The sequence below is a fragment of the Sarcophilus harrisii genome, chromosome 6 (genome assembly GCF_902635505.1).
Source record: "Sarcophilus harrisii chromosome 6, mSarHar1.11, whole genome shotgun sequence".
Taxonomy (NCBI): Eukaryota; Metazoa; Chordata; class Mammalia; order Dasyuromorphia; family Dasyuridae; genus Sarcophilus; species Sarcophilus harrisii.
Genome location: NC_045431.1, coordinates 143186263 through 143211979, shown reverse-complemented (window position 1 = coordinate 143211979; position 25717 = coordinate 143186263). Strand labels below are relative to the sequence as shown.

General features: G+C 34.0%; 1 protein-coding gene across 1 annotated transcript in view; it reads left to right on the top strand.

Annotated features, from left to right (window-relative positions):
• STPG2 (sperm tail PG-rich repeat containing 2) overlaps positions 1 to 25717 on the top strand; it is a 554539-nt gene that overhangs the window by 202058 nt on the left and 326764 nt on the right. Inside the window, exon 11 of the mRNA XM_031941927.1 lies at positions 21902 to 21910. Coding sequence (XP_031797787.1) covers positions 21902 to 21910 — 9 coding nt within the window. The remainder of the gene's footprint in view (positions 1 to 21901; positions 21911 to 25717) is intronic.

The following is a 25717-nucleotide window of genomic DNA, read 5'->3' as shown; positions in this document are numbered from 1 at the left end:
GAGATATCTCTTGCAATAACTTTCTGCCACAATTAACTACTTTCCTTTTGATTTTGGTTGCATTGATTTTATTTTCCAAAAACTTTTAAATTTTATATAATGAAAATTATCTTTTTTACATTTTGTAATGTTCTCTCTATTTTCTTTGGTCCTAAGTTCTTTGTATCATTCATAGATCTGACAAATAGACTATTCCATGCTCTCTTAATTTGCTTATGGAATCACCTTTATGTGAAAATTATGTACTCATTTTGATCTTATCTTGTTATACAATGTGAGATGTTGGTCATCCTGGTTTCTGTCATACTGTTTTCCCGGTTTTTATTTATTTTATTTTTTTATTTAAGTTTTTAAAAAATTTTATTTTATTAAAAAAAACAATAAAAAAAAGAAAAACAGAAAACAAAGAAAACAAAGCACAAGATACAAAACACAACAGAATGTGATAGTGTCATGTGTCCAGCAGAACATCAGGGAAGATTCAAAATAGATAACAATAAATTACCAGTTTAGGAAAAGCTATATAATGGTAGAAAAAAATCATATCACGAGTATCCATCTTTTCTATAGGTTGTCCTTTTGTTCTTTGCTGCACACTTTTAAAACTTTCCCCCCCCCTTGCATCCCTTTCTACTTCTCCTTGCAGTCTATAGTTAAGTAAGAATATATTCATGTATACATATATAAATATATTCTTACAAACACATACACACCTAACTCCAGTACCCTCCCCACATATCTTTTCTATCTCTGCTAACTCTTTTACTTGCCTTGCTGTTATTTACCCTTCCCTCACCCATTGAACCCTCCCTTATCTTCTTCACTCACCTTTTGATACCTTCCTTCCACTCATCCCTCCTCCCTTATTTCTTTATAGATTTTGGAGGTTGGTAAACTCTTCATGGTATATGTGTGTGTGTGTGTGTGTGTGTGTGTGTGTGTGTGTAGTGCTGCCTATTTAATACATTTCTGATGTGAGTAGGTTTTCAGAACATGAGCCCTCTTCCATACCTCTGTATCTGTTCTTTCTCTGTACCTCATTTGTATAACACAATTACTATTTTTATCCTAATTTTGTACCAATCTTTCTTTAATCTAATTACTGGAGTCAATCTTAAACATATGGTATATATTTTCATGTAAAAAACATACACAATCTGTCCATGTTAAGTTCCTTGAAATTGATCTTTGATATTGACTCTTATAAGTTAAATTTTCTATTGAGTTTGGGTTTAGTTGAAAATACTGAAAATCTGTAAGTTCATTGAATGTCCATTTTTTCATTCAATATTATAGATAATTTTGTTGGATATGATATTTTTGGCTGCTTGACACAGTTATTTTTATTGCTGGTATATATAATTCCAGGACTGATGTCTTTTATTGTAGCTGCTCCTAAGTCTTGTATAAGTCTAATTGAAGATCTAGCATATTTGAATTGTTTTTTCTTATTTTTCTCTCATCTCGGGGTTCAAAATTTGGCAATAATATTTCTTTGTGGTTTTCACAAAGGATCTCTTTGAGGTGGTGATTGGTTTATTTTTTTCTATTTTTTCTTTCCCCTCATATTTTATCACTCTGGGACACTTTTCTTGGATTATTTCTTGCACGATTGTGTCAAGGTTCTTTTTTTGGTCACAACTTTCAGGTAGTTCAGTTATTCTTCTATTTTCTTGATCTGTTCTCCAGATCTGTTGTTTTTTAAAATATTTCATATATTGTTTTTTTTTCCATTCCTTATATTCTGTTTTTTAATCTCTTATAACTTCACTGGCTTCCCCTACCAAATTTATTATCATCTTTAAGATTCTGTATCTCTTTTTCTAATTGGTTAATTTTTTTCATAATCTTGTTTTTTGGATAGTTTTTATTTTTTAGTTCTTACTCAGTGTGTCTCATTTGATTTTTCAATCCTTTCTTGAGTTTGTCTACAAATTCTCTCTGGGCAGGGAGCCATTTAATGTTGCTCTTTGTGACAGAAGCTTTTTTTTACTTGACTGTTCTCCTCTGAAGATGAACCTTGGCCTTCCATGTTCCCATAGTAAATTTCTGTAGTTGGAGTCTTTCTTCTTTGATAGTTCCTTTTTTTTTTTTTTTTTTTTTTAATGAGAAGTATTAGTGTAAGCACCTCTAATCATGGGGTAGGGGTAGTGCCTCTAGCTTCACTTCAGCTCTTTCCTCTTAACCTGGAATCCCAAACTAAGAACTCCACCCTTCTGAAAGTTCCTGTAGCCAGCAGCATCCCTGCCCCATTGCTTCTATACTTCTGGTGTGCTGATTCCTTCTTTCCAGGACTGCATCTCTGCAGTGCAGCTGGGACTGGTGTTCCTTATCAAGAGGTTCTTCCAGGACTCAGACCCTTGACTCCACACACTGGGAGGTATAAGTTTCTGTGGTTCCTGCTGAGACTCCGGCCAAACTCAGCAAGCCCCAGGGGTCCCCATTTCTGTTTTCCTTCTAATCTTGGCTACATTTAAATTTTTAAAATTTAATACAATTAAATTTATCCATTTTGTATTAATGTTCTCTAGTTCTTCTTTGACCAAAAATTCCTTCCTTTTCCACAAATCTGAGGGTAGATTATCACTTGTTCTCTTAATTTGCTTATATTATCATTCTTTATGTTTTGATGACCATTGCTTTATAAAATAGTTTTAGCTTTGCTACATTGAGGCCACTTTCGTTTACAGTTTAAAAAAATTAATTGCCTTGAAATTCTGGACTTTTTGTTCTTCCAAATGAATTTTGTTGTTCTTTTTTTCTAGCTCTATAAAATAATGTCTTGGCAGTTTGATTGGTATGGCACTGAATAAGTAAATTAATTTAGGTCGAATTGTCATTTATTATATTAGCTTAGCCTGAGCACTTGATATTTTTCTACTTATTTAGATCTAACTTAATTTATGTGGAAAGTGTTTTGTAATTGTGTTTATATAGTTTCTGGCTTTGTCTTGGCAGGTAGATGCCCAAATAGTTTATATTATCTATGGTTATTTTAAATGTTATTTCTCTTTCTATCTCTTGCTGCTGGATTTTGTTGGTAACAATATAGAAATGCCATTGATTTATGTGAATTTATTTTTTTGCAGGATCCAGTTTAGCAGTAAATCTACCTGGAAGCTGAAATATTATGACTTCTTTATCTGCTCTTTCACACTAGAAAGAGAATGTGGTGGGATGAATATTTACTAGAAGCTCCTTAAAATGAATCCACTTTGCCAGAGATGGCCATGGTAGAAGAAAGAGTATGTAATAGTTTGGGGAAATGTGTTTGTATTTATAGTATTTGTTCTTCTTATGTTTTTCTAGTAAATTTACATGTTTAAAATCTAATCAATTAATCATTATTTATGATAATTGTAATAAATTAATTGGTTAAATTATAATATGTAATAAATAAAAGATTATGTGAGTGTAAGAAGAGACTGATAGGATGTGAGAGGGACCAAGACAATGCATGGTACAGAGTGCTAGACTGATTCTCTCTAAGCTTAATATTCATGTTCCACATATGTGGTGGGCCTAAGGCAAAAAGACTACCAGAAGAATTAACATCAACAGATTAGAGTGCTTCTCTAAAAGGGAATGGTTTGTTATCAACTTGGAGAGTAAGTTGAGCAAACACACAGTTAGCAATAATGAAGTAGAAAAGGAATGGGCAGCTTTGAGAAATTTGGTGTACAGCACTATATTTACTCATTTGGGTCAGAATATTCACAATGTCTTGACTAGTTTGATGGAAATCATAGGAAAATTCACAAGCTGCTAAATGAAAAATGGGCAGGCTCTACTAACAGGATAATTCATCCATCTCTAAGAAGGTAGCATTCATTTCTATCAAAAGTAAAGTACAATAGAAAGTTAGAGAGTTACAGGATTTGTGGATCAATAAAAACACAGATGAAATTCAGTTTTATGCTGATAGTAACAATACAAAGTGTTGTTATGATGCACTGAAGGCTTTTATGGGCCAAAGACCTATAGTATATATTAAACTATTCAGTACTGATGATGTCATACTGATTAGGACATTGGTCCTGGAGAGTTGGGCTGAACACTTCCATAATATTCTCATCAAACCATTATCAATCAGTGTTGAAGATATTGATCTTTTACTTCAGGTTGAATTAAATCTCTCCTTAACTGAAGTTCCATTTGAAGAAGAGGTTTTGACTGTCATTAGGTGACTCTGGGTTCTGATTCTGTTCCATCTGAGATTTACAAGGTGGGAAGTCCCTTGCTCATAAAAAAAGCTGACTGAAATTTTCCAGATTATGTGGCAAGAATAAGTTATGTCTTAGGATGTCAAAGATGCCTCCAATGTCCATCTTTGTAAAGGTAAAGGGAGTAAATTGTCCTCTGACATTCACAGGGGGTTTCTCTTTTAGTCATTGCTGGCAAAATTTTTGCCAAAGTCCTCCTTAATAGGCTGACCCCACACCTAGAAAAAAGATCATCTACTTGAGAGCTAGTGTGACTTCAGAAGGTACTGAAGAACTCTAGACGTGGTGTTTACTGCCCTACAACTCCTGCTTTACAGGAGCAGAACAGAGGTCCTTGTACAGCATTTGTAAATCTGACCAAAGCCTTTGATATTGTCAGTTGGGAAAGTTTATGGAAAATTATGTCAAAATTTGGATGTCCAGAGAAGTTCATCAGCACAATACATCAGTTTCATGTCGGCAGGCTTGCCCAGGTTCTGGATAATGGGCAATGCTCTCAAGCTTTCCCAGTCACCAGTGCAGTGAAACGAGACTGTGTGCTTGTTCCCATGATTTTTTAAGCACAGTGTTTTCAGCCATGTTGTCAGACATTTCCAATGAGGACAAATATGCAATCAAAGTTAGCTACTGTATCAACAATAAATTCTTCAGCTTGAAAACTTGAAAGGCCCAAACCAAAGTGGACGGAGTGTTGGTACATGATTTTTTGTTTGCAGATGATTATGCACTCAATGCAGCATTCAAAGCTGAGATGGAACAAAGTATGGATCAGTTCTCTGCTGCTTGTGCTAATTTGGCCTAACAATGAACATCAAGAAAACACAGGTCCTCTGTCAGCCAGCACCACACAAACCGTGATGGGGAGCATTAGTTATAGTAAATGGAGAAGTTTTGAATGCTGTGGATTAGTTCATTTACCTTGGCAATACTTTCCAGGGATGTCAACAGTGATGATGAGATTGACCCATGCATTGCTAGAGCTCAATGTTTGGAAGGTTCTGAAGGAAAGTGTGGGAGAGGAGATTAAACTGCTTGCCAAACTGAAGGTCCACAGAGCCCTTGTGCTGACCACATTGTTGTATATCTGTAAAATCTGGACAGTATACCAGCACCATGTCAGGAAACTGAATTGCTTCCATTTGAATTGTCTTGGAACAATTCTGAAGATCACCTGGTAGGATAAAATACCAGACACTGAGGTCCCTTTTGCAAACTAAGCTGCCAGGCATTCCCATCATGCTGCAGAGAGTGCCATTCTGTTAGACTGGTCACATTGTTCAAATGCCGAATATATGCTTGCCAAAAAAGATTATTTTAATGGAGAATTCATACAGGGCAAGCACTTACAGGGGTCAGAAAAAGTGATACAAGGACACTCTCAAATTTCTCTTAAAAACTTTAGAATTGATTGTATGACATCGGAGACCCTGGTACAGGACCAGCCAATCTGATGTGCCCTCATCAGAGAAGGTGCTGTGCTCTATAAAAAAATCAGAATCGAATTAGCCCAAAGGAAACAGGAAATACGTAAAATAAGAGAAACTACCCCAAATGTTCATATGGACTATTGGTGTCTGGTCTGTGGCAGAGCATTTTGAGCTTATATTGGTCTGAGTACAATAGGATGCACCATAACTCGATTCTAACATAGTGATGTCATTTTGGTTCTCTTCAAAAATGAAGCACAACTGGTTGACTTATATTATGGTCCTAATCACTGAGAGTGATATAGAAAGGACCACACTGGATTAAGGGCTCAACCAATAGCACTAGAAATATCCCACCATTTCCTAGGAGTGCTCTTAGAATTTGAGGGTGAAATGTAGGCAGATGAGCTCTGGGAAACCAATCTGCTAATGAGAATGTGCATTCCCTACAAGCTTGTATTCAAAACTGGTGTTTCTGTGAATCATGTCTTTTCTCATAGCAAATAAGTAAAGTGTTTTCTGACTAAGGCATTTTTAAGCTCTTTATAACATCCACTGAATTACATAGAGTAAACTTATGTAAATTGTTGTAACTGGTGTCAATGTCCCTCTCATTCATCTAGTTCCCAATTTTGTATTAATAACTAATTTATAGATAGGTAAATTTTAAAAAGTTATTTTTAGTAATTCAATATCTTTTCCCTTTATTTTTTTAAACTTTGAATTAATGTATGCTATCTAAATCTCAATCTTGAACAATTATCTACACCTCAAACATTGATTTTATTTTCATTTCCACATCAGATATAAGTTTCTTTTCTATGTTTGGCCTCTCTTAGAACTCCTCTGCTTTAATGTCCTTACTTCATACTTCCAGAAAAGGTCAAGATCATTACTTCTGTTTTTGATGAAGAAATAAATTTTCTCTTGCAGAAACCAGTCCCTTTATATGTACTTTTGGCCCCTTCTGTTTTCTCCACTAGATTGCCATCATTATCATTCTTCCTTTTTTTTTTAATCCTCATTTTTTTGCTTTTATTATTATTTATTCCATCTTGAATTTTTGTACAAGAGCTCATGACATCTAATATTTAAAAGCATAGAGAAGATAAGATCATAGATGAAGAACTAAATGGAACCTCTGTGGTCACCTATTCTAACTCCTTTAGTTCACATATAAAGTAAACTACAGACTAGAGAGGTGATGTGATCTTCCCAAAGTCACTCATATCATATATGGAAGAGCAGGAACTTAAACTGAAAATTTTTTTCCTTTCTGTTGTTAACTGCTTTGTAGTATATGTCCAAGAATGGCATTGCAGAGTCAAAAACTATAGATAGTTTAATAACCTCTCTCACATAATTACAATTGTTCTCCAGAATAATTGGATTAATTCATAGTTCCACCAATAGTGTATTATTGTGTGTGATTTACCACAGCTCCTCTAACGTTGATTACTTCTGTTTATTATTATCTGCCTAATTGGCAGTTGTAAAATGAATCCTCAGTATGTTTTTAATTTGTACTTCTCTCATTTTTAATGGTCTGGATAATTTTTTAAGGAATGCATTTTTATTCTGAAAACTCTTATTCATATCTTTTGTCCACTTAATTATTGAGAAATGGTTCTATATTTTATATGTGCATATATCTTTTATGAGGAAGGATAGTACAGTGGATAAAGTACTGTATTTGGAGTTAGGAAGATTTGTGTCTGAAATTTACTAGCTTTGTGACATGGGAGAAGTCAATATTTCTGTGAACCTTTGCTTAGTCTCCTATCATGAATCCATTTTGTTAACAAATAGTTGTTTTTGTGTTGTTTCTCATATTAGATTGTCAGCTTCATGAGACTGTTTTAGCCTTTTTTTGTATCCCCAGAACTCAGCACAGTGGGGCATATAGTTGATGCTTATTAAATGCTTCTTGAATTGACTTTCTGATCTGTAAAATGATTATAATAATCCCTTCAGAACTAACTTCATGGGGTTGGTTTGAATCTTAAATAATGTGTTTTGCAAATTTAGGGCATTGTATAAATTCAGTGATTATTAGATTTTAATAGGTTATATTTAATACAAGTTTTTCTTTCCAGTTTATTATTTCCTTTCTTATTGACTCTATGTTGATTTTGTTCTTGTAGAAGCTTTATATTTTGATATAGTCAATATTATCTATTTTATCTTTGTTACTTCATCTGTTTCTTGTTTTATTCTGAATTCTTCCAACTCCTAGATCTGCAAAATACTTCCTTAGGTTTTCTGCTCTTTTCTATTTAGTATTTATTTATACTATCTATATATTATAAATGGTGTTAATCTAATCTGTTTTCCAATGAGCTACTACTTCTCAGTTTTTCGGTCACTTTTTGTTCCATCCCCTACCTCCATAACTTTGTGTAGGCTGGCTGCATTTGCCAGCAGTGGACTCCTTTTGTTTCTTAGAATTTTATAGTAACTTCAGACCTCAGCTCATGTGACTCTTTGAGGTCTTCCCAGATACTAGAGTGCTCTAAATTTATTTTGTATTACTTTGTGCATTTTTTGCAATGCATTATTACCATTGTTTCTACTGATAGAATTATAGGCTTCTTGAGGATAAATATTTTGTTTTTCTTTTTGTTACCTCAATGCATATAGTAGGCATTTAGTAAATGTTGAATAGGAATTTTAGTTTGTGTTCTTCAGTTTGTTTAACATTGGGATACTGTTTTTGTGTTAATATGTCTTGCTTGCCTATTCAGAATGAGCCTTTCCAAATAGAATGTTTCTGTGAAATATTTGTTATCAGTGTAAATTAAAAGAATCGCTGAAATGCAACTTTAAATCTGTTTTTTCCTTTTTTTATTATAGCTTTTTATTTACAATATATATGCATGGGTAATTTTTCAGCATTGACAATTGCAAAACCTTTGGTTCCTACTTTTCCCCTCCTTCCCCACACTCCTTCCCCCAGATGGCAGGTTGACCAATATATGTTAAATATGTTAAAGAATAAGTTAAATACAATATATGTATACATGTCCAAACAGTTATTTTGCTGTACAAAAAAAATCAGACTTTGAAATAGTGTACAATTAACTTGTGAAGGAAATAAAAAATGCAGGTGGACAAAAATAGAGGGATTGGGAATTCTATGTAGTGGTTCACCATCATCTCCCAGAGTTCTTTCCCTGGATGTAGCTGGTTTTATTGGTACTGCTCTATTGGAACTGATTTAGTTCATCTCATTGTTGAATAGGGCCACATCCATCAGAATTGATCATCATATAGTATTGTTGTTGAAGCATATAATGATCTCCTGGTCCTGCTCCTTTCACTCAGCATCAGTTCAAGTAAATCTCTCCAGGCCTTTCTGAAATCATCCTGTTGGTCATTTCTTACAGAACAATAATATTCCATAATATTCATATACCACAATTTATTCAGCCATTCTCCAATTGATGGGCATCTACTCAGTTTCCAGTGTCTAGCCACTACAAAGAGGGCTGCCACAAACATACTTGCACATAAGGTCCCTTTCCCTTTTTAAAAATCTCTTTGGGATATAAGCCCAGTAGCAACTTTAACTCTTAACTGAAAAAACCAATCATGGTCATAGAGATCTTCTGTTGAAACATCCCTCCCTTCTTTTGGGCAGAATTGTCAGGTGAGATTATTGCATTACTTGTTTTTAGTACATAAGTTTGTTTTTGTTACAAGGGAAGGTTTAGTTCTGGGGTAAGCGTAGGTATGACACAGAAATGATTTCATCTACAAGCATCAAGTAAATGCTTACCATATGCTAAGCAGTGTAATGAACATAAGGAATACAAAACCAAGTTTAAATAGGGTTCTCAGCCTCTGGGGAAGGCAACACATAAATAGCTAGGATGCAAATAAAAATTAATCTCAGAGAGAAGACTCTAGAGAGGGAGGTGTGCAGGTAAAATGCTTCTTCCAGAAAGTGGGATTGGAGCTGAGTCTTGAGAGAAATCAGGGAAATCAGGAGATGGAAATGAGGAAGGGGAGCAAATAGGGTATGGAAAGGGACTTGGAAGTAGCAGCAATTGTAGAATATGCATAGGGGAGGAAGGTGTTAAGCAGTCTGGAAGGTAGAAAGGGACCAGGTTGTGAAGGGCTTTAAAAATCTAACACCTTAAATCATCTACTTTGAAAAAATTTTAAGAGACAGATAATTGTTGTCACTACTAGTGATATATATATATATGATGAGGTAAGTGGCAGTGCAGAGAATTGTGGAAATCCCCTTTTGGTCCGAGGTGCAGGTTCTTTGTGAAAGAATCATGAACCCAAAGAGTTTTAGGTGGCAAAAATGGAAGTTTATTTTTGGATGAGAAGTCAGCTTTGCTAAGAGACTGACTTCTTTAGTGACAAAGTCCTATTAGGGAAATGGAGACTGGCACTGAGAAGAGAATGTCTTCTCAGAGGACAGTATCCTGACAGGCAGCTATACCAAGGGAAAAAGAGTAGTCTTGCTTTGGACATTCTGCAAAGAAATGAGTTAACAGAAGCCTATTATATGAGCAGATCTTGATAGGGGGACTGGGGCAGCCTGAGCTGATCAGACCAGGATCTCCCAAATGAAATTGCTTTTAAAGGCTTTTTCAGTCTAAATTTGAATAGAGATCTGGCTTACTTTAGAAAAGGCCCAGTTGAATGACACTACTTTTTTTTCATTTTTTTTATTATAATAACATTTTATTGACAGAACCCATGCCAGGGTAGTTTTTTTTACAACATTATCCCTTGCACTCACTTCTGTTCCGATTTTTCCCCTCTCTCCCTCCACCCACTCCCCTAGATGGCAAGCAGTCCTATATATGTTGAATATGTCCTAGATACAATATATGTGTGCAGAACCGAACAGTTCTCTTGTTGCTCAGGGAGAATTGGATTCAGAAGGTAAAAATAACCTGGGAAGAAAAACAAAAATGCAAACAGTTTACATTCATTTCCCAGTGTTCTTTCTTTGGGTGTAGCTGCTTCTGTCCATCATTGATCAATTGAAATTGAATTAGGTTTCTTTGTCAAAGAAATCCACTTCCATCAGAATACATCCTCATACAGTATCGTTGTTGAAGTTTATAATGAAGTATATAAAGATATAATGAGCAATGGTTCTGCTCATTTCACTTAGCATCAGTTCATGTAAGTCTCGCCAATCCTCTCTGTATTCATCCTACTGGTTGTTTCTTACAGAACAATAATTTTCCATAACATTTATATGCCACAGTTTACCCAACCATTCTCCAATTGATGGGCATCCATTCATTTTCCAGCTTCTAGCCACTACAAACAGGGCTGCCACAAACATTTTGGCACATACAGGTCCCTTTCCCTTCTTTAGTATCTCTTTGGGGTATAAGCCCAGTAGTAGCACTGCTGGATCAAAAGGTATGCACAGTTTGATAACTTTTTGGGCATAATTCCAGATTGCTCTCCAGAATGGTTGGATTCGTTCACAACTCCACCAACAATGCATCAGTGTCCCAGTTTTCCTGCATCCCCTCCAACATTCGTCATTATTTTTTCCTGTCTGGATGACACTACTTAACTTGTCTGGGGAGATATGCTTCCCAGGAGTGCCTGAGACGCAAATCTCCCTTCTTTACAGATCAAAGGGTGCACAATTTTAAAGTGTTAATTTTGCAAATTAAAGGGAACATAATTTCACACCCCCCATCAATATATATCTTGTGAACATTAAGTATTACAAATATTAATTTTCAATGCTTGCTCTCACCTTGAATAGTCTTCCAGTTATATAGCCCATTTTGTGAGATACAAAACCCTTCTCATTTTTCTTTTTTATCAATCAAATGTTTGATTGATTTTGTGTGCCCTCTAAAAATTAGATTTATATTAAAATGATATGGAAGAGGATAGAATTTATACAATTAGATTCTTTTTTTTTTATTTAATAGCCTTTTATTTACAGGATATATACATGGGTAACTTTACAGGATTAACAATTGCCAAACCTCTTGTTCCAATTTTTCACCTCTTACCCCCCCCCCCCCTCCCCTAGATGGCAGGATGACCAGTAGATGTTAAATATATTAAAATATAACTTAGATACACAATAAGTATACATGACCAAAACATTATTTTGCTGTACAAAAAGAATCAGACCCTGAATTATTGTACAATTAGCTTGTGAAGGAAATCAAAAATGCATGTGTGCATAAATATAGGGATTGGGAATTCAATGTAATGGTTTTTAGTCATCTCCCAGAGTTCTTTTTCTGGGCATAGCTAGTTCAGTTCATTACTGCTCCATTAGAAATGTACACTTAGATTCTAATTCAGATTTTTACTGTTTTGTGCTTATCCAAAATGTCATTTACTTTATACATTTTTCTCATCAATGATCTCATGTGTTTTGTGAAGCCTAGGAACATTGTTATATAATGACACTTGATTAACTGGAATGACCATCATTTGAACTAGATGAGGGCTGAGAATGCAGAAATGATAATGAACTTTAGATTCTGAGAAATAAATGTCTCTGTTATTCATGTAATTGTTTTGAGGAAATCCAAGTACTAGGAACATTTCCATATTTAATAATCCTGATAAAAATAGAACATAATTATGTTGTGAAAAGGAATTCATGTAATTTCACAAAATAAAATGTAGCTTACATGTGTAAATTTAGAACATTTCCCTTTTAGTTTTCTAGCAACAAAACAGATTGTATAAGAACGATTTATTTTGAGATTTTTTTATTGCCATTTCAAGTAATTTATAAATTTAAATGACGTCTAATAAAAGAGAATAGTGATTAACATTATTTAACTTGCCACTAACTAATCTTATTTCTAGAAATATCAAATGAACAAAAGGGCATGACCTATGAGACTTTTAGCAAAAAATACATTTTGTTATATTGCATTTCATTTTTAGGGAAGAGAAAATGTCAAAAGATATCTTTTCATTAAATAAGAAATAAAGAATGAAAACATGGACTGATTCAGCAATAACTTTTTATTTATTAGGAAAAAATGTTTATTTTGTCAACCTGAAACTTTACATACTAAATTATAGTACTGCTGGAAACAAAACTAGTCTCTACCATTTTATTCAATATGACACATATTAAAAGTAACAATGTACAGATACTGAAACAGATATTCTGATAAGAAAATTATATTTTTATGGGAATAAATTAATTTTTCACAAATGACCAGACAGCTTTACTGATTATTCTTTTACAGAAAACCCTTAAATAACCTAATCTTTTAATACATGGCACCTTTAGAATTTTCAGTGTGATACTTGAAAGACTAATAAGAAAATATCAAAAAAAATAAAATTGATACTATATCCTTCTTATAGGGAATTTATTTTATATTTGAATACATTTAAGTTTTGCAAGATTTATAGCATTGCAGTATCATCAGAAGCATTTCAAGTACATGTTCTTTGCTTTACTCATTTCATATCTCTTGAAATTTTAGGCATGTACTTGTCTAGTAAAGGAAAAAATTAGCATAAAAATTAAGGAAGTAAGGCATCACAAAGGGATCTGCATACCAATTCTAATTGCATACCAATGCCAACATATTCTTGAGTTGAACATATTTTTCATCATTTGTCTCACTTAGATTTTTTTCTACTTCCTACTAGTGCAGCAAGGTAGTTTGGTGGATAGAGAACTCAATTGTAGAGTCATGAATTGTTCAGTTGTGTCTACTTTTTCATGATCCCATATAGAATTTTCTTGGCAAAGATACTGGAGTGGTTGGCCATTTCCTTCTTTAGTGCATTAAAGCAAAACAGAGGTTAAATGATGCCCATAGTAAATCACACAGCAGTGAGTGTCTGAGGTCGGATTTGAACTCAGGTTTTCCCGACTCCAGGCCTAGTACTCTATCCATTGTGCTATCTAGTGTCCTCTTTAAGAGTTATGAATACCTAAGCACTTAATAAATAAATGCTTGTTCATTTCTGTCCCATAAATAATTTATTTTCAAAAATTTCAAATAGGAAAAGCAGTTTATATTTCAAAATAGGAAAAGCAAATAGGTCAGTTAAAATTGTAATTAGTAATATTAGTAACAGATTTTTAAAAACTATTTGAATGATAAATTATTTATAATTTAATTCCATAAGAATTCCAGTGTAGTTTTTTTGAAACAGTAAAACTTAAATCAGGGTTGTTCTTGTTATTCTGTTACTCTCATTAAACCTTTCAATTTTTTATATCTGAAATCCTGAAAGTAGTTTCTTAGCACTAGGCTTTTTGCCTCTGATCCTTTTTAATGTTAATCTATTTTACCTATCATAGCCAATTAAATGAATTTAAAATGTTATGTTCCTCTTTTCCTTTTCTAAGAACCTATAATAGCTCCACTTTGTCCTTGAGAATAGGTCCAAACTTTAGTGTATTATTCAAGATCTTATATCAGTTGTACCCTCCTTTCTTAATCCTTCACCTCTGCTCCATTCTCATTACTCTCCAATTTAGACCTTCTTTCTAGGCATTTGATTATACTGTTTTTAATATAGGCCAAGCTTATTACTACTATCCCTATGCCTTAAGAAAGGCATCTGGAATTTAAAGCCTACATTTTCTTCAAAGATTTTCTTAGTACTTTCTTCATGACTTGACTTTATTACATGACTACATATACATTTTTATATGCATAGATACCATAACTACTATATACTTATCTATGTAAATGATGAAAGAGATAAGTATTTATTCATTTTTTGTTTCTTTTTATTCAAATATGTATTTCTCTCCCCTGTATATTTCGTGCAAATAGGTAATGATTCATTTTTTGTTTTCATGCCCTTTGTGCCTGGCTTTATAACAGTTATTTAATAATACTTTTTGATTGATTGGCTAACATTTTTTCATGATTTACACAAATGATTTTTTTCCTGATATCTATAATATGCTGTCTCATTCTTTAATATTACTTTAAATTTGTTCTTTACTATTTGGTATGAATGTGTTTCATTTCTAGAGATAGATTGTCAATTCTTTGTATTCTTCTGTGTTCTGGTTGTCATAATAAAATGAATAGAACATTAACAAATGCTTCTGGGAACATATTTTGGGAGATAACTCATTCTGGCCTTGAGGATCATGCTAGGTAATACAGTGGATAGACTCCTGGTGCTGGGTCTAAAATTTGGAAGACTTAAGTTTAAATTTGATCTCAGATGATCTGTGACTCTGGGCAAACCACTTAAGCACACTTTTCTCTATTTCTCCATCAATAAAATTGGAATAATAACTACCTCTAGAGACTGGTTTTAAGGATAAAATGATATAATATTTATAAAACACTTAACATAGTGCCTGGAAAATAGAAAGTGTAACATATATGTCATTGTCGTCATGACCATCACCATCATCATCATCGTCATCATCATCATCTTCACCTCTTAGTTTATAGAATAGTGAGATGTTTTCTAATAGTATCTTATTATAGTTATGGTTCTTTCCATTTTCACGATGGAGTAATATGCTTAGTTTCTCTATAATTATATCATAGAAAGAATAGGAAAGCTGCACTGAAATGGAAATGTATGAGCTTCATTATCAAGAAGGTAACATACTTCTCTCTTTATCCTATTTTGGCCTGTAGTTCTCATGCCTGCATGCCTGAAGGAAGAACTCAGATAGCTACGTGATCAGACTTCCCCTCATGGAAAAAAAAATAACAAAAAACTTGTGGAGAAATATCTTAAAGCTCACTCAGCCTCTATAAAGAATTCTTTTCTTTGCTATATATCTTAGATTCAATAAGGAGAAGGAAAATTCTAAGTGATTGCTTCTGATAATTTACTTAAGAGAGTATGATTATGGCAGCTGCTAGAAAAATATTAAGATTAATGTTTAATAGTACTTTTGGGGATTGCCTGTAATTTTAATATGTTTTCTTTATTACCATGAAAGCTGAAAGTTTTGGTATATAGCTCTAATGATAAGGACTTTAGTGTATTGTATAAATAAATTAGCAAATCATTTCTTCATACTGCTTTTGATCTTCTATTCAGTCTCTTCCCTTATAGCCCTTTTCGTGATTCTTTATCTGACCTTGAGAATCAAATAAATTAGAGTAATAATCATTTAACTTCCTTCAATTTCTTCAACTGTAATAGGCAGAATTAGATTTGATTTCTTCTAAAGAGCCTTCTAGTTCTAAATCCGTGATCCCCAAAATTATTCAAGAATTTTCTCTCCCTCCCTCCCTCCCTCCATTCTTTTTTTCTTCCTCCCTCCCTCCCTCCCTCCCTCTTCCTTCCTTCCTTCCTTTCTTCCCCCCTCCCTCTCTCTTTCCCTCCCTCTCTTCTTTTCTTCCTTCCTTCCTTGCTCAGTCAGTTTAGCAGGAATGATTATATCTTAGTTTTTTTTGTTGTCATTAATACACCATCTACTTTATAAAAAAATAATAATTGAAATCCTCTCCCATATAATACATGTGAAATGTTTTAAATTGCCAATAGTAACTATATGTTATATATAGTAAATGGGTGCTGGACTGAAAGAAGATGTGTATTTGAACCCTGTCTAAGATATCATAGACAAGTCAGCATGTTTCTTTAACCTTAAAATGGGTATGATAATAATAATGGATTTCTAAGGGAGGCTGCTCTGGCACTCAAATGAGATGGGGTATATAAAGTGCTTTGGCAAATGTTAGAGCCACAGGAAATGTTATTTTTTATTGTTATTAAAGATTTTTTCTTTTTTATTATAACTTTTTATTTACAAAACATATGTATGGGTAATTTTTCAACACTGACCCTTGAAAAACTTTCTGTTCCAACTTTTCCCCTCTTTCCCCTCACTCCCTTCCCTAGATGGCAGATGGTCCAGTACATGTTAAATATATTAAAGTATATGTGAAATCCAGTATATGTATATATATTTATACAGTTATCTTGCTACATAAGAGAAATCGGATGTAGAAAAAAACCTGAGAAGAAAAACAAATGCAAGCAAATAATAATAGAAAGAATGGAAATGCTGTGTTGTGGTCCACACCCAATTCCCACAGTTCTTTCTCTGGATGTAGATGGCTCTCTTCATTACTAAACAGTTGGAACTGGTTTGAATCATCTCATTGTTGAAGAGAGCCACATCCATCAGAATTGATCATTGTATAACCTTGTTGTTGCCGTGTATAATGATCACCTGGTTCTGCTCATTTCATTTAGTTCATATAAGTTTTTCATCATATTTCATCAGTTCATATAAGTCTCTCCAGGTCTCTCTGAAATCATCCTGTTGGTTGTTTATTACAGAACAATAATAGTCCATAATATTCACATACCACAAGTTATTCAGCCATTCTCCAATTGATGGGCATCTGTAATATTCTTCTTTGAAATGTGATGTTTTCTGGGAGCAGGTTTCTTGGGGGCTTCTGGAAGCAGTCTTCGTTTCAGTTTAGTAATGACCCCAAATGCAGCCAGGAGTTAAAGTCCAAATCCTTTATTGTCTCCTTCAAAGTCTTATCTCCTTCACTTGGGACTCTGCTAGTTTTTCTTAGAGGCCTTCTGTAGTCTTGGTTCTGAGAGCTTAAGCTGCCTTCTCTGGCTTGTGAATCTCCTGCACTGAATCCTGTCTGAGTCTCCGAGAGCTTCTAATGGGCTTGTCCTTTCTGGCCCTGACAATTCCTCCTTATATGTCCCACACTGAGTATACACTAATCCTTATATCACTAGGAAACCATTATTTGTTGTAGGATTAAATCAATGCTAAATTAGATTTAACCATTGTCTCCTCAATTCCACTTAGCATCTTGTAAGAATTTTAACAGGCATCCATTCAATTTCCAGTTCCTGTCAACTACACAAAGGGCTGCCACAAACATTTTTGCACATACAGGTCCCTTTCCTTTCTTTAAGATCTCTTTGAGATATAAGCCCAGTAGTAACACTGCTGGATCAAAGGGTATGATGATGGCTTTTTGATCATAGTTCCAAATTGTTCTCCAGAATGGCTGGATGTATTCACAATTCCACCAACAATGCATCATTGTCCCAATTTTCCCATTTCCCCTCCAACATTAGTCATTACCTTTTCCTGTCATTTTAGCCAATCTGACAGGTGTGTAGTGGTATCTCAGAGTTGTCTTAATTTGCATTTCTCTTATCAATAGTGATTTGGAGCACCTTTTCATATGACTATAAATAGTTTCAATTTTTTCATCTGAAAATTGTTCATATCCTTTGACCATTTATCAATTGAAGAATGTCTTGATTTCTTATAAATTTGAGTCAGTTTTATATATAATTTGGAAATGAGGCCTTTATCAGAACCTTTGACTGTAAAAATGTTTTTCCAGGTGATTGCTTCCCTTCTAGTCTTGTTTGTATTAGTTTTGTTTGTACAAAAACTTAATATAATCAAAATTATCTATTTTGTGATCAATAATGAACTCTAGTTCTTCTTTGGTCACAAATTCCTTTCTCCTTCACAGGCCTTAGAGGTAAACTATCCTGTGTTCTTCTAATTTATTTATAATCTCATTCTTTATGTCTAGATCATGAACCCATTTTGACCTTATCTTATTAACCATATTAGTTTCCGATTTTCCCAGCAGTTTTTGTCAGATAGTGAATTCTTATCCCCAAAGCTGGGAAATGTAATTTTTATAATTGTTGGTATTAGGTTCTGAGTCTAGATCCCTGTGGACTCCAAATCCATGCCCTTTTCTACTGTATTTTACTACACTGCTTCCTGGTACACTGATAAAAAGTTTTATTTATTTTGTTATATATTAAGCTAGAGATTCATAATGGCTTTGTTAGGGACATTTTAAGATGAGCAAAAAATACAAGAGACAATTTAATTGAATAATACATAAAAATTTTTAAAACAAATTTTTAGTGTGACCTTTTCTAAATGACATTAATGAATGGAGGCCTTTATAAGATACTCTATCTTTTCACATAAAATAATGATATATATAAAATAATGTATCTAGCTCATAATCAAGTTACAGCTTCATGTCAGTCTTTACACATTTACTTATTTAAAATGTATTCCCAAAACTGTGTGGGCTAATAGTAGATCTCGAATTGTCTTTAATTAAAGAGTATATTGCTTTTATGTAGGAGACACATTTCCCATGGACTGTATATAATTCATCTACAAATAGAAAATTATTTAAAACAACAAAAAATTCAAGTGTTAGCAAAATATCTCAAGACACAATTATCTGCCATTTGTATATCTAAAATAGATATAAATTTGTCTTTTGGATTAGTTCTTTAGTATCAGAACTGTGTTGTATCTGACTCTGTGACCTTCTGCACTATAGCATGCCAATACTGGAGAGTTGTCATTTCCTTTTCAAGTGGATTAAGGCAAAAATAATGTGAAATGCATTACTTGGGTCACCCAGCCAGTAAGTGTCTGGGGCTAGATTTGAATTTAGTACTATCCACAGTCCAGGCCCAGTGATCTATTCCCTGAGATATATGGCTGCCCTGCTGAGACTGTGTAGAAAAGTGCTAACATGTTAGTAGCAGCAATCCTTTTTTTCCCTTAGAAATTCTCTACCTCCAATCATATCAGCATTTACTAAAAGAACAAAGTTTTATCAGGCATTTCTTCCCAAGTGGTCCTGCTTTTGTTTGCTGAGCTGAATATTTTTTCCTCTTACTGTTGTCAAAAGTGTTCACAAAATAAAAACTAAAATTTTTTGTTAGCAAAGAAAGAGAACAATATTTTGCATTAAAAACTTGGCAGATTTTAATTATCTAGGACAATAGGTTCAGGGAATTCTATCTTTATAAACTGTGTGTGTTCCCAGTTCTGTTTTCAAAACACCAGTGAGATGTGGACTTTTCTTATCAGAAATGTAGAAATTTGCAAAAATGTAACATTTATTCTTTTGTCCACAAAATAAATATTTGATAGTACTTACTATGTTCAGGGCTAAGTTTTAGGGAAGAAATAAAAGCATTCAGGGCACAGTCTTTGTCCTTCCAGGTTCTGGGACCTTGAGTTATTAAGTTATTCAGTAAGACATTATCAGAATAAGAGAAAAAAAATGGGTCTTTGTGGATTTTATGTGTGGAAAAGTGCAAAGGAACTGATACAATTCTATCCTTTTGTTTCGTGGCTTTTCATTGACCTATGTGTTCAAATTTTATATTGCTCACCCTGTCTAGATGGCAACAGCCTTCAAATATCTTTCTCTAGGTTTTTTTCATGACAAAATCAGTGTTTTTGTTGAATTAATACCACAAAACTCAAAAAACTCTAAACATTTCTTCAAAGTTCTAGTCTGTGTACCTGTCTTTTCTTCAAAATTGCTTAAGATATCTACATTACTTTTGCTATTCTCTTTTTATTGCTGGGCAGCTGCAATGGGCAAAGGCCTGGCTGAAACCTCACTTTCAAGATTAAAAGGAAAAAAACTGGCATTTATGGTCTATATGTGATAAAAGAAAAAAAGGAAAAAAAAAGGAGATTTGCTTAACCAAAATAGAGAAAGACTGTTCAGAACAAGAGAAGTCTATTAAGCTAGGGCACAACCTTGATTCAGTTGAGCAAATTTCCCTATCTCTGAGTTGGCCACTGTGGCCCACCAATAAAATCTCTTGTGGCAGCTGGAGCTTCTTATGGCTTTTTTAATACTCATACTACTAGGAAACTCTTATCAGTGAGCTAAGTCTTTAATCCTTTGATGGTTCTAATATCTTTTAAGTATAAGAACTAGTCTAGTCCATATGGTAGAAGACTCAGATAGATATTCCTCCTACCAAATGCTATTTCTTAATGGCAGGGTTCAAAACAATTTCTAGAGGTCCAAAGGTTCTGGAAGGGGACCATGACATCAGGGAAGTGATGCCATGACATGCAAATGAATTGGATTTAAGTGAGGGCACACATCCTTCCCCCTGTTCCCCTTCTCTCTTCCCTCCCCCCCCCCCACCGGGATTCACAATATTGATGACAAACAGGGTAGAGACCTGACCAGATTGTCCCAGAATTCTTCAGTTCATGAGATCTCCCTGCCTCAGTCTGCCCCAGTGCTGGAAATACAAGATTGCCCCATTACTCCCAGCTTATTGGTGCTTTCAACAAATGGAAGGAAGATAGAAAATCAAGGTGAGAGAAAGGCAGGTGAAATCCATAGAGGAGTTTTAGAAGACTAACCAGAGTTAGCTATAGGAACAAAAAAGACATTATGAGGGGGAGAAAAAGTGCCTCATCATGGGCTTGAAAAGAACTTGGCAAAAATCTTTATCGTGAACAGATCTTTTGTAGAAAAATACAGCTTCAGGGCTTTATCAGTGAAACCAGGGAAGTAAAGGCAGGAACTCAGAATACACTAGGTCCCAGTTCTGTCTAATAATATGCTAATCAATATCTCAAGAGGTTGGGAGATAGACAATGGAGATTGGGATGACTGTCCAGAGGATCCCTCACCACTTAAATGGTTGGGGTGTTTGCTGACAACTCTGATCTTAGGGATGTAAGAAGTTTAGTCTAGACAGCACTAGAAAGGAAAAGTTAGACCATAAAGGGACCCCCCCCCCATAATTAAACAGATAATATGTTTGATGTTCTCTTGAAGGAAGGAAGAAAAAAGTCCAGAAATTTTAGTGCTTGTCACTCCCCTCACTCCTGGAAAGATGGAATTCTACATCTAAATGATCTGGAACATGTGGTGGATGGTGTCAGATCATTGCAGCTCACAGTAGATTTCCCAATAAAGATATGACCTTGAGCAAGAGCAGCACCAGGCATAACATCAAGGTTATAGGCTTGAAATTGGACTTTGTTCCTCTCCCATATATCTATATGTACACATGTACACATGAATGTTATACATATAAATTTGTCTCCTTCCATTTGTAGTGGATAGAATGCCGGATCTGGAGTCAGGAAGACTCATCTTCATGAATTCAGGTCTGGCCTCAGACACTTACTGGTTGTACATTTCTGCACTGGTTTTGTTTGTACAAAAACTTTTAAATTTAATGTAATCAAAATTATCCATTTTGTATTTTATAATGTTCTCTAATTCTTTTTTGACCAAAAATTCCTTCCTTCTTCATAAATCTGAGAGATAGACTATTGCTTGTTCTAATTGGCTTCTAGTATCACTCTTTGTGTCTAAATTATCAACCCATTTTAATTTTATCTTGGTATAGGGTGTTAGGTGTTGCTCAGTGCCTATTTTCTGCCACATTATTTTCCAGAAACTTGTCAAATAGTGAGTTTTTGTCCCAGGAGCTGGAGTCTTTGGGTTTATCAAACACTAGATGACTATAGTCATTGGCTATTGTATCTTTTGAACTTAACCTATTCCACTGATCCACTATTCTATTTCTTAGCCAGTATGAAATGGTTTTGATGACCACTGCTTTATAATATAGTTTTAGGTTTGGTACAGCTAGGCCACTTTTGTTGCATTTTTTCCATTAATTTCAAGGGAATTGATGTTTTCTTTTCCACATGAATTTTGTTATTATTTTTTCTAGCTCAATAAAGTAATTTCTTGTCAGTTTGACTGCTACAACACTGAATAAGTAGATTAATTTGGGTAGAATTGTCATTTTTATTAGATTGGCTTGGCCTACCTATGAACACTTGATAATCTTCCAATTGTTTAGATCTAACTTTATTTGTGTGAAAAATGTAGTTGTACATTTCTGGACAAATCACTTAACATTGGCCTTAGTTTCTCCATTTGTAAAATGAACTGGAGAAGGAAATGGTAAATCACTTCAACTTCTTTATTAAGAAAATCTCAAATGAAGTTACAAAAAGTTGAACATGATTGAAATGATTGAACAATAATTGCCCTCAAATTTTTTAACAATGGATTTGATGATCATTTAACTTTCTCTACTTTAGTTTCTATGAAGTTATTACCATATATAATAATTGTAACATGAGGCAGTTTTGTGATATATTGTCTTGGATATCAAAAGAAATAAGTTACATTATACAGCTCCTATAATGAATGTCCATCTTAGAGTTCATGGGAGCAACTGCTATCGCTAAATGCAAATTAGTTTCCTTTGTTATAAAATATTTGTTTTTTTCTTGGACTTTTTCCTAATACTTTAAGCTCTAATGCTTGTTCTTTGATATAAAAATTATTTCTTTTTGAGATAATTATGTTACAAAAGATTAGGTCTTTTTGAAAGACAGAAATAAATGGATTCTAATAGTGAAGATGACATGTTTGGTGAAATAATTTTTAACATAAATGTGTAGAAAGTATTAAAATTTCTATATGAAGTATATGCAGAGAATCAAATCTAAATAAAACATTTAAAAGATTTTCATTGAGGTCATTATCTTTTAAAAAGGTTAAATTGTACATGATTGTGTTCTATATTGATATTTAGTAGAGAATTATTGTTGTAATTATTAATATCCATGTTGTTCTGATGCTGATTAATATTTTAATACAATATTAGAGCATTAAGGAGTTATAACAGATGGAAAGATAAGCTTTTTAGCTTAATTAAAGACTATTAAACATGAAATAAATTTAATTTTGCAAAATAAATAAAATATATTCACAAACTCATGAAGCAGGAATGGATATATTAAAATTGCTGGTTGGGGTAATCACAGCTTATATTCATATTCATGTACAACCTGAATATCCTTATGACATTGACGATAAATGAAAAATGCAAATGAGTATTTTTACAGAGGTTGAACTATAGTGGGACAAATTTGATAACACATGGACTGATATTTCTTCTTTTTCTCTGTCCTGGTTGCAATTTTGTGGGCAAAGCATATAATCACTAAATTGACACAATTTAAATTTCCAATCTTATGTGGTTTGGAGGAACATTTTCTCTCCTTATAGAATTTTATGAAGAAAAAATCTTTTTAAGCTTTTCTTTTTCAGAATTTCTCTGAAGTATTTATAGGCCCTTGGGAACCTTCTGCTTCCATATGGGCCCCGAGAATAACTACTTCAGGTTTAGACCATTGGTTGAAAGAATGGACCCACAAAATTTTCATATTCATAGAGGGAATGCATATAACCAAATTATGTGCAGAGAAGTGATCAGGGTATACATATGGAGAGGCAGTTCATACCTGTTGACACTTAAGGGCCTCTGATATTATCTGCTGATATCATCATGCTGCTCTTTCTGGGACTGATCACTATCCTTTTTGGGGCTTCCCTTGGCCATTACACCTTGCTATCATATTTCTTTGTTCCTCACAGCACTTCTTCAGTTAGTCAAAAACATTTATTAAATGTTTCCTATGTGCTAAGTGCTGGCTGGTGATACAAGGGAAAGCAATGTTTGGCCTCACGAATCTCATCTTCTAATATAAATAACTAATAGACAAGAAATACATCAAGAAGATCAAAGGTTGTAGCAGCTGGGGAAACTGAGGAAGGTTTTCTTTAGAAATGAGATGTGGACTAAGTCTTGAAGGAAACCACAGAAGGGGCAGAGTGTTGTAGGAATAGGGGACAACCATTGTGGAAGCATGGGGATGGAAAAAGTCTTTAAGCTGCATGAAGGGGAACAAAGCATAAGACTAGGAAGCCAGGGAGAAACCACATTATGATGATTGATGTGTTATGCCAAACAGAAGAATTTATACTTGATTCTGAAAACAATAGATAAGACAGTGGAGCTCATTGGAGCAAACTTTCAGATGTACACAAGTACATGGTGGTGAGTGGAGAACAATCTTGGGAGGCGAGAAAGTTCAGGTAGGGAGAGCAATTTAGAAGACTCTGTAGTCCTGTAGAAAGGTAATGAAGACTTGAACTAAGATTGTGGCTATGTGTATGCAGAGAAGAGATTATATCCAAGAGATCTGAGAGTAGAAATCATAACATTGGGCAGCATATTTGATGTGTAAGGTGCATTAGAGTGAGGACTCAAGGTAGCATTGAATTTATGAGAATGACATGTGGATGATTGGCAAGTGTAGGCTCAACAGGAATAAGAATGTTGGAAAAAGAATTTTGAAGGAAATGAAAATGAGTAAGAAGAAAGAAATGAGAAGAAATAGAAGAACACTTTACAATATTGAGAATAGCAACTTTGAAAGACTTTAGAACTCTTGATTGCTGCAGTAATCAAATGTGAGTCCAAAAGAATGGAAGCTAAAATGAAGAGACATACATTTTTAGAAAAGGCTAATATGGGAATTTATTTTGTTGGACTGAGTAGCTCTTTAGTGAGAGCCTTATTTTGGAGATTTATTTTTAAATACAAAATAGTGGAATAGTCAGATTAAATTAAAATATTTATAGAAAAGAAAGATGATTCATTCTGTTTTGGATATATTGAATTTAAGATGTCTACAGAAAGTCTACTTCTAATTGTTCAAGTATGATCTAGCAATGTGTGACTGTTCCTTAGTAGAAAGACCAGAACTGTATGTACAGTGCAAAGTTGTCACCTGCATAAAGATGATAATCAAATCCCTGGGAGATTGATAAACCACAAATGAGATAGAAAAGAGGACCTGGGACATAACCCCCTGGGTTATGGTTTTCTAACTACATCCCAATGTCTCACTGCCTTTTTTAGATTTCTCTTTTCTCTGCTGAGCATGTCACTCTATTCATCTCATAATCTTTGCTCATCAGTGGTACTTGGTTCTAGATTGTGGGAATCATCTTTTTAGGACCACCAATTAGCTTCTCAGTACCAGTCTACTGAAGTATGATGACAAGAGATCTTTTCCTTCAGACTGATAGTTTAGTGTTCTTTAGTTTAGTATTAGTTTTCTATTCAGACTGACATTTCTTTACTGAAGTCACTAAGTGTCACAAAGTACCCTAAGTAGCAGCTAAGTAGATCAAGTCTTTTCTTCTCAATTCTTTTGTATAAGGCATAGACCATAGATCTTTGTCCCATATAACCACTCTGATTTAGGGTTAGAAATTCACCAACTCCTCTTTGTCTTTATATCATTGTATTACTAAGAACAGTTAAGCTACTCACAACTGATCATTATACAATATTGTTGTTACTAAATACAATGTTATTCTGGTTCTGCTCACTTCACTTTGTGTCACATTCATACAAGTCAAATAAATTTGAACCAGAGAAAAAGGTATGTAGAAAACAAGA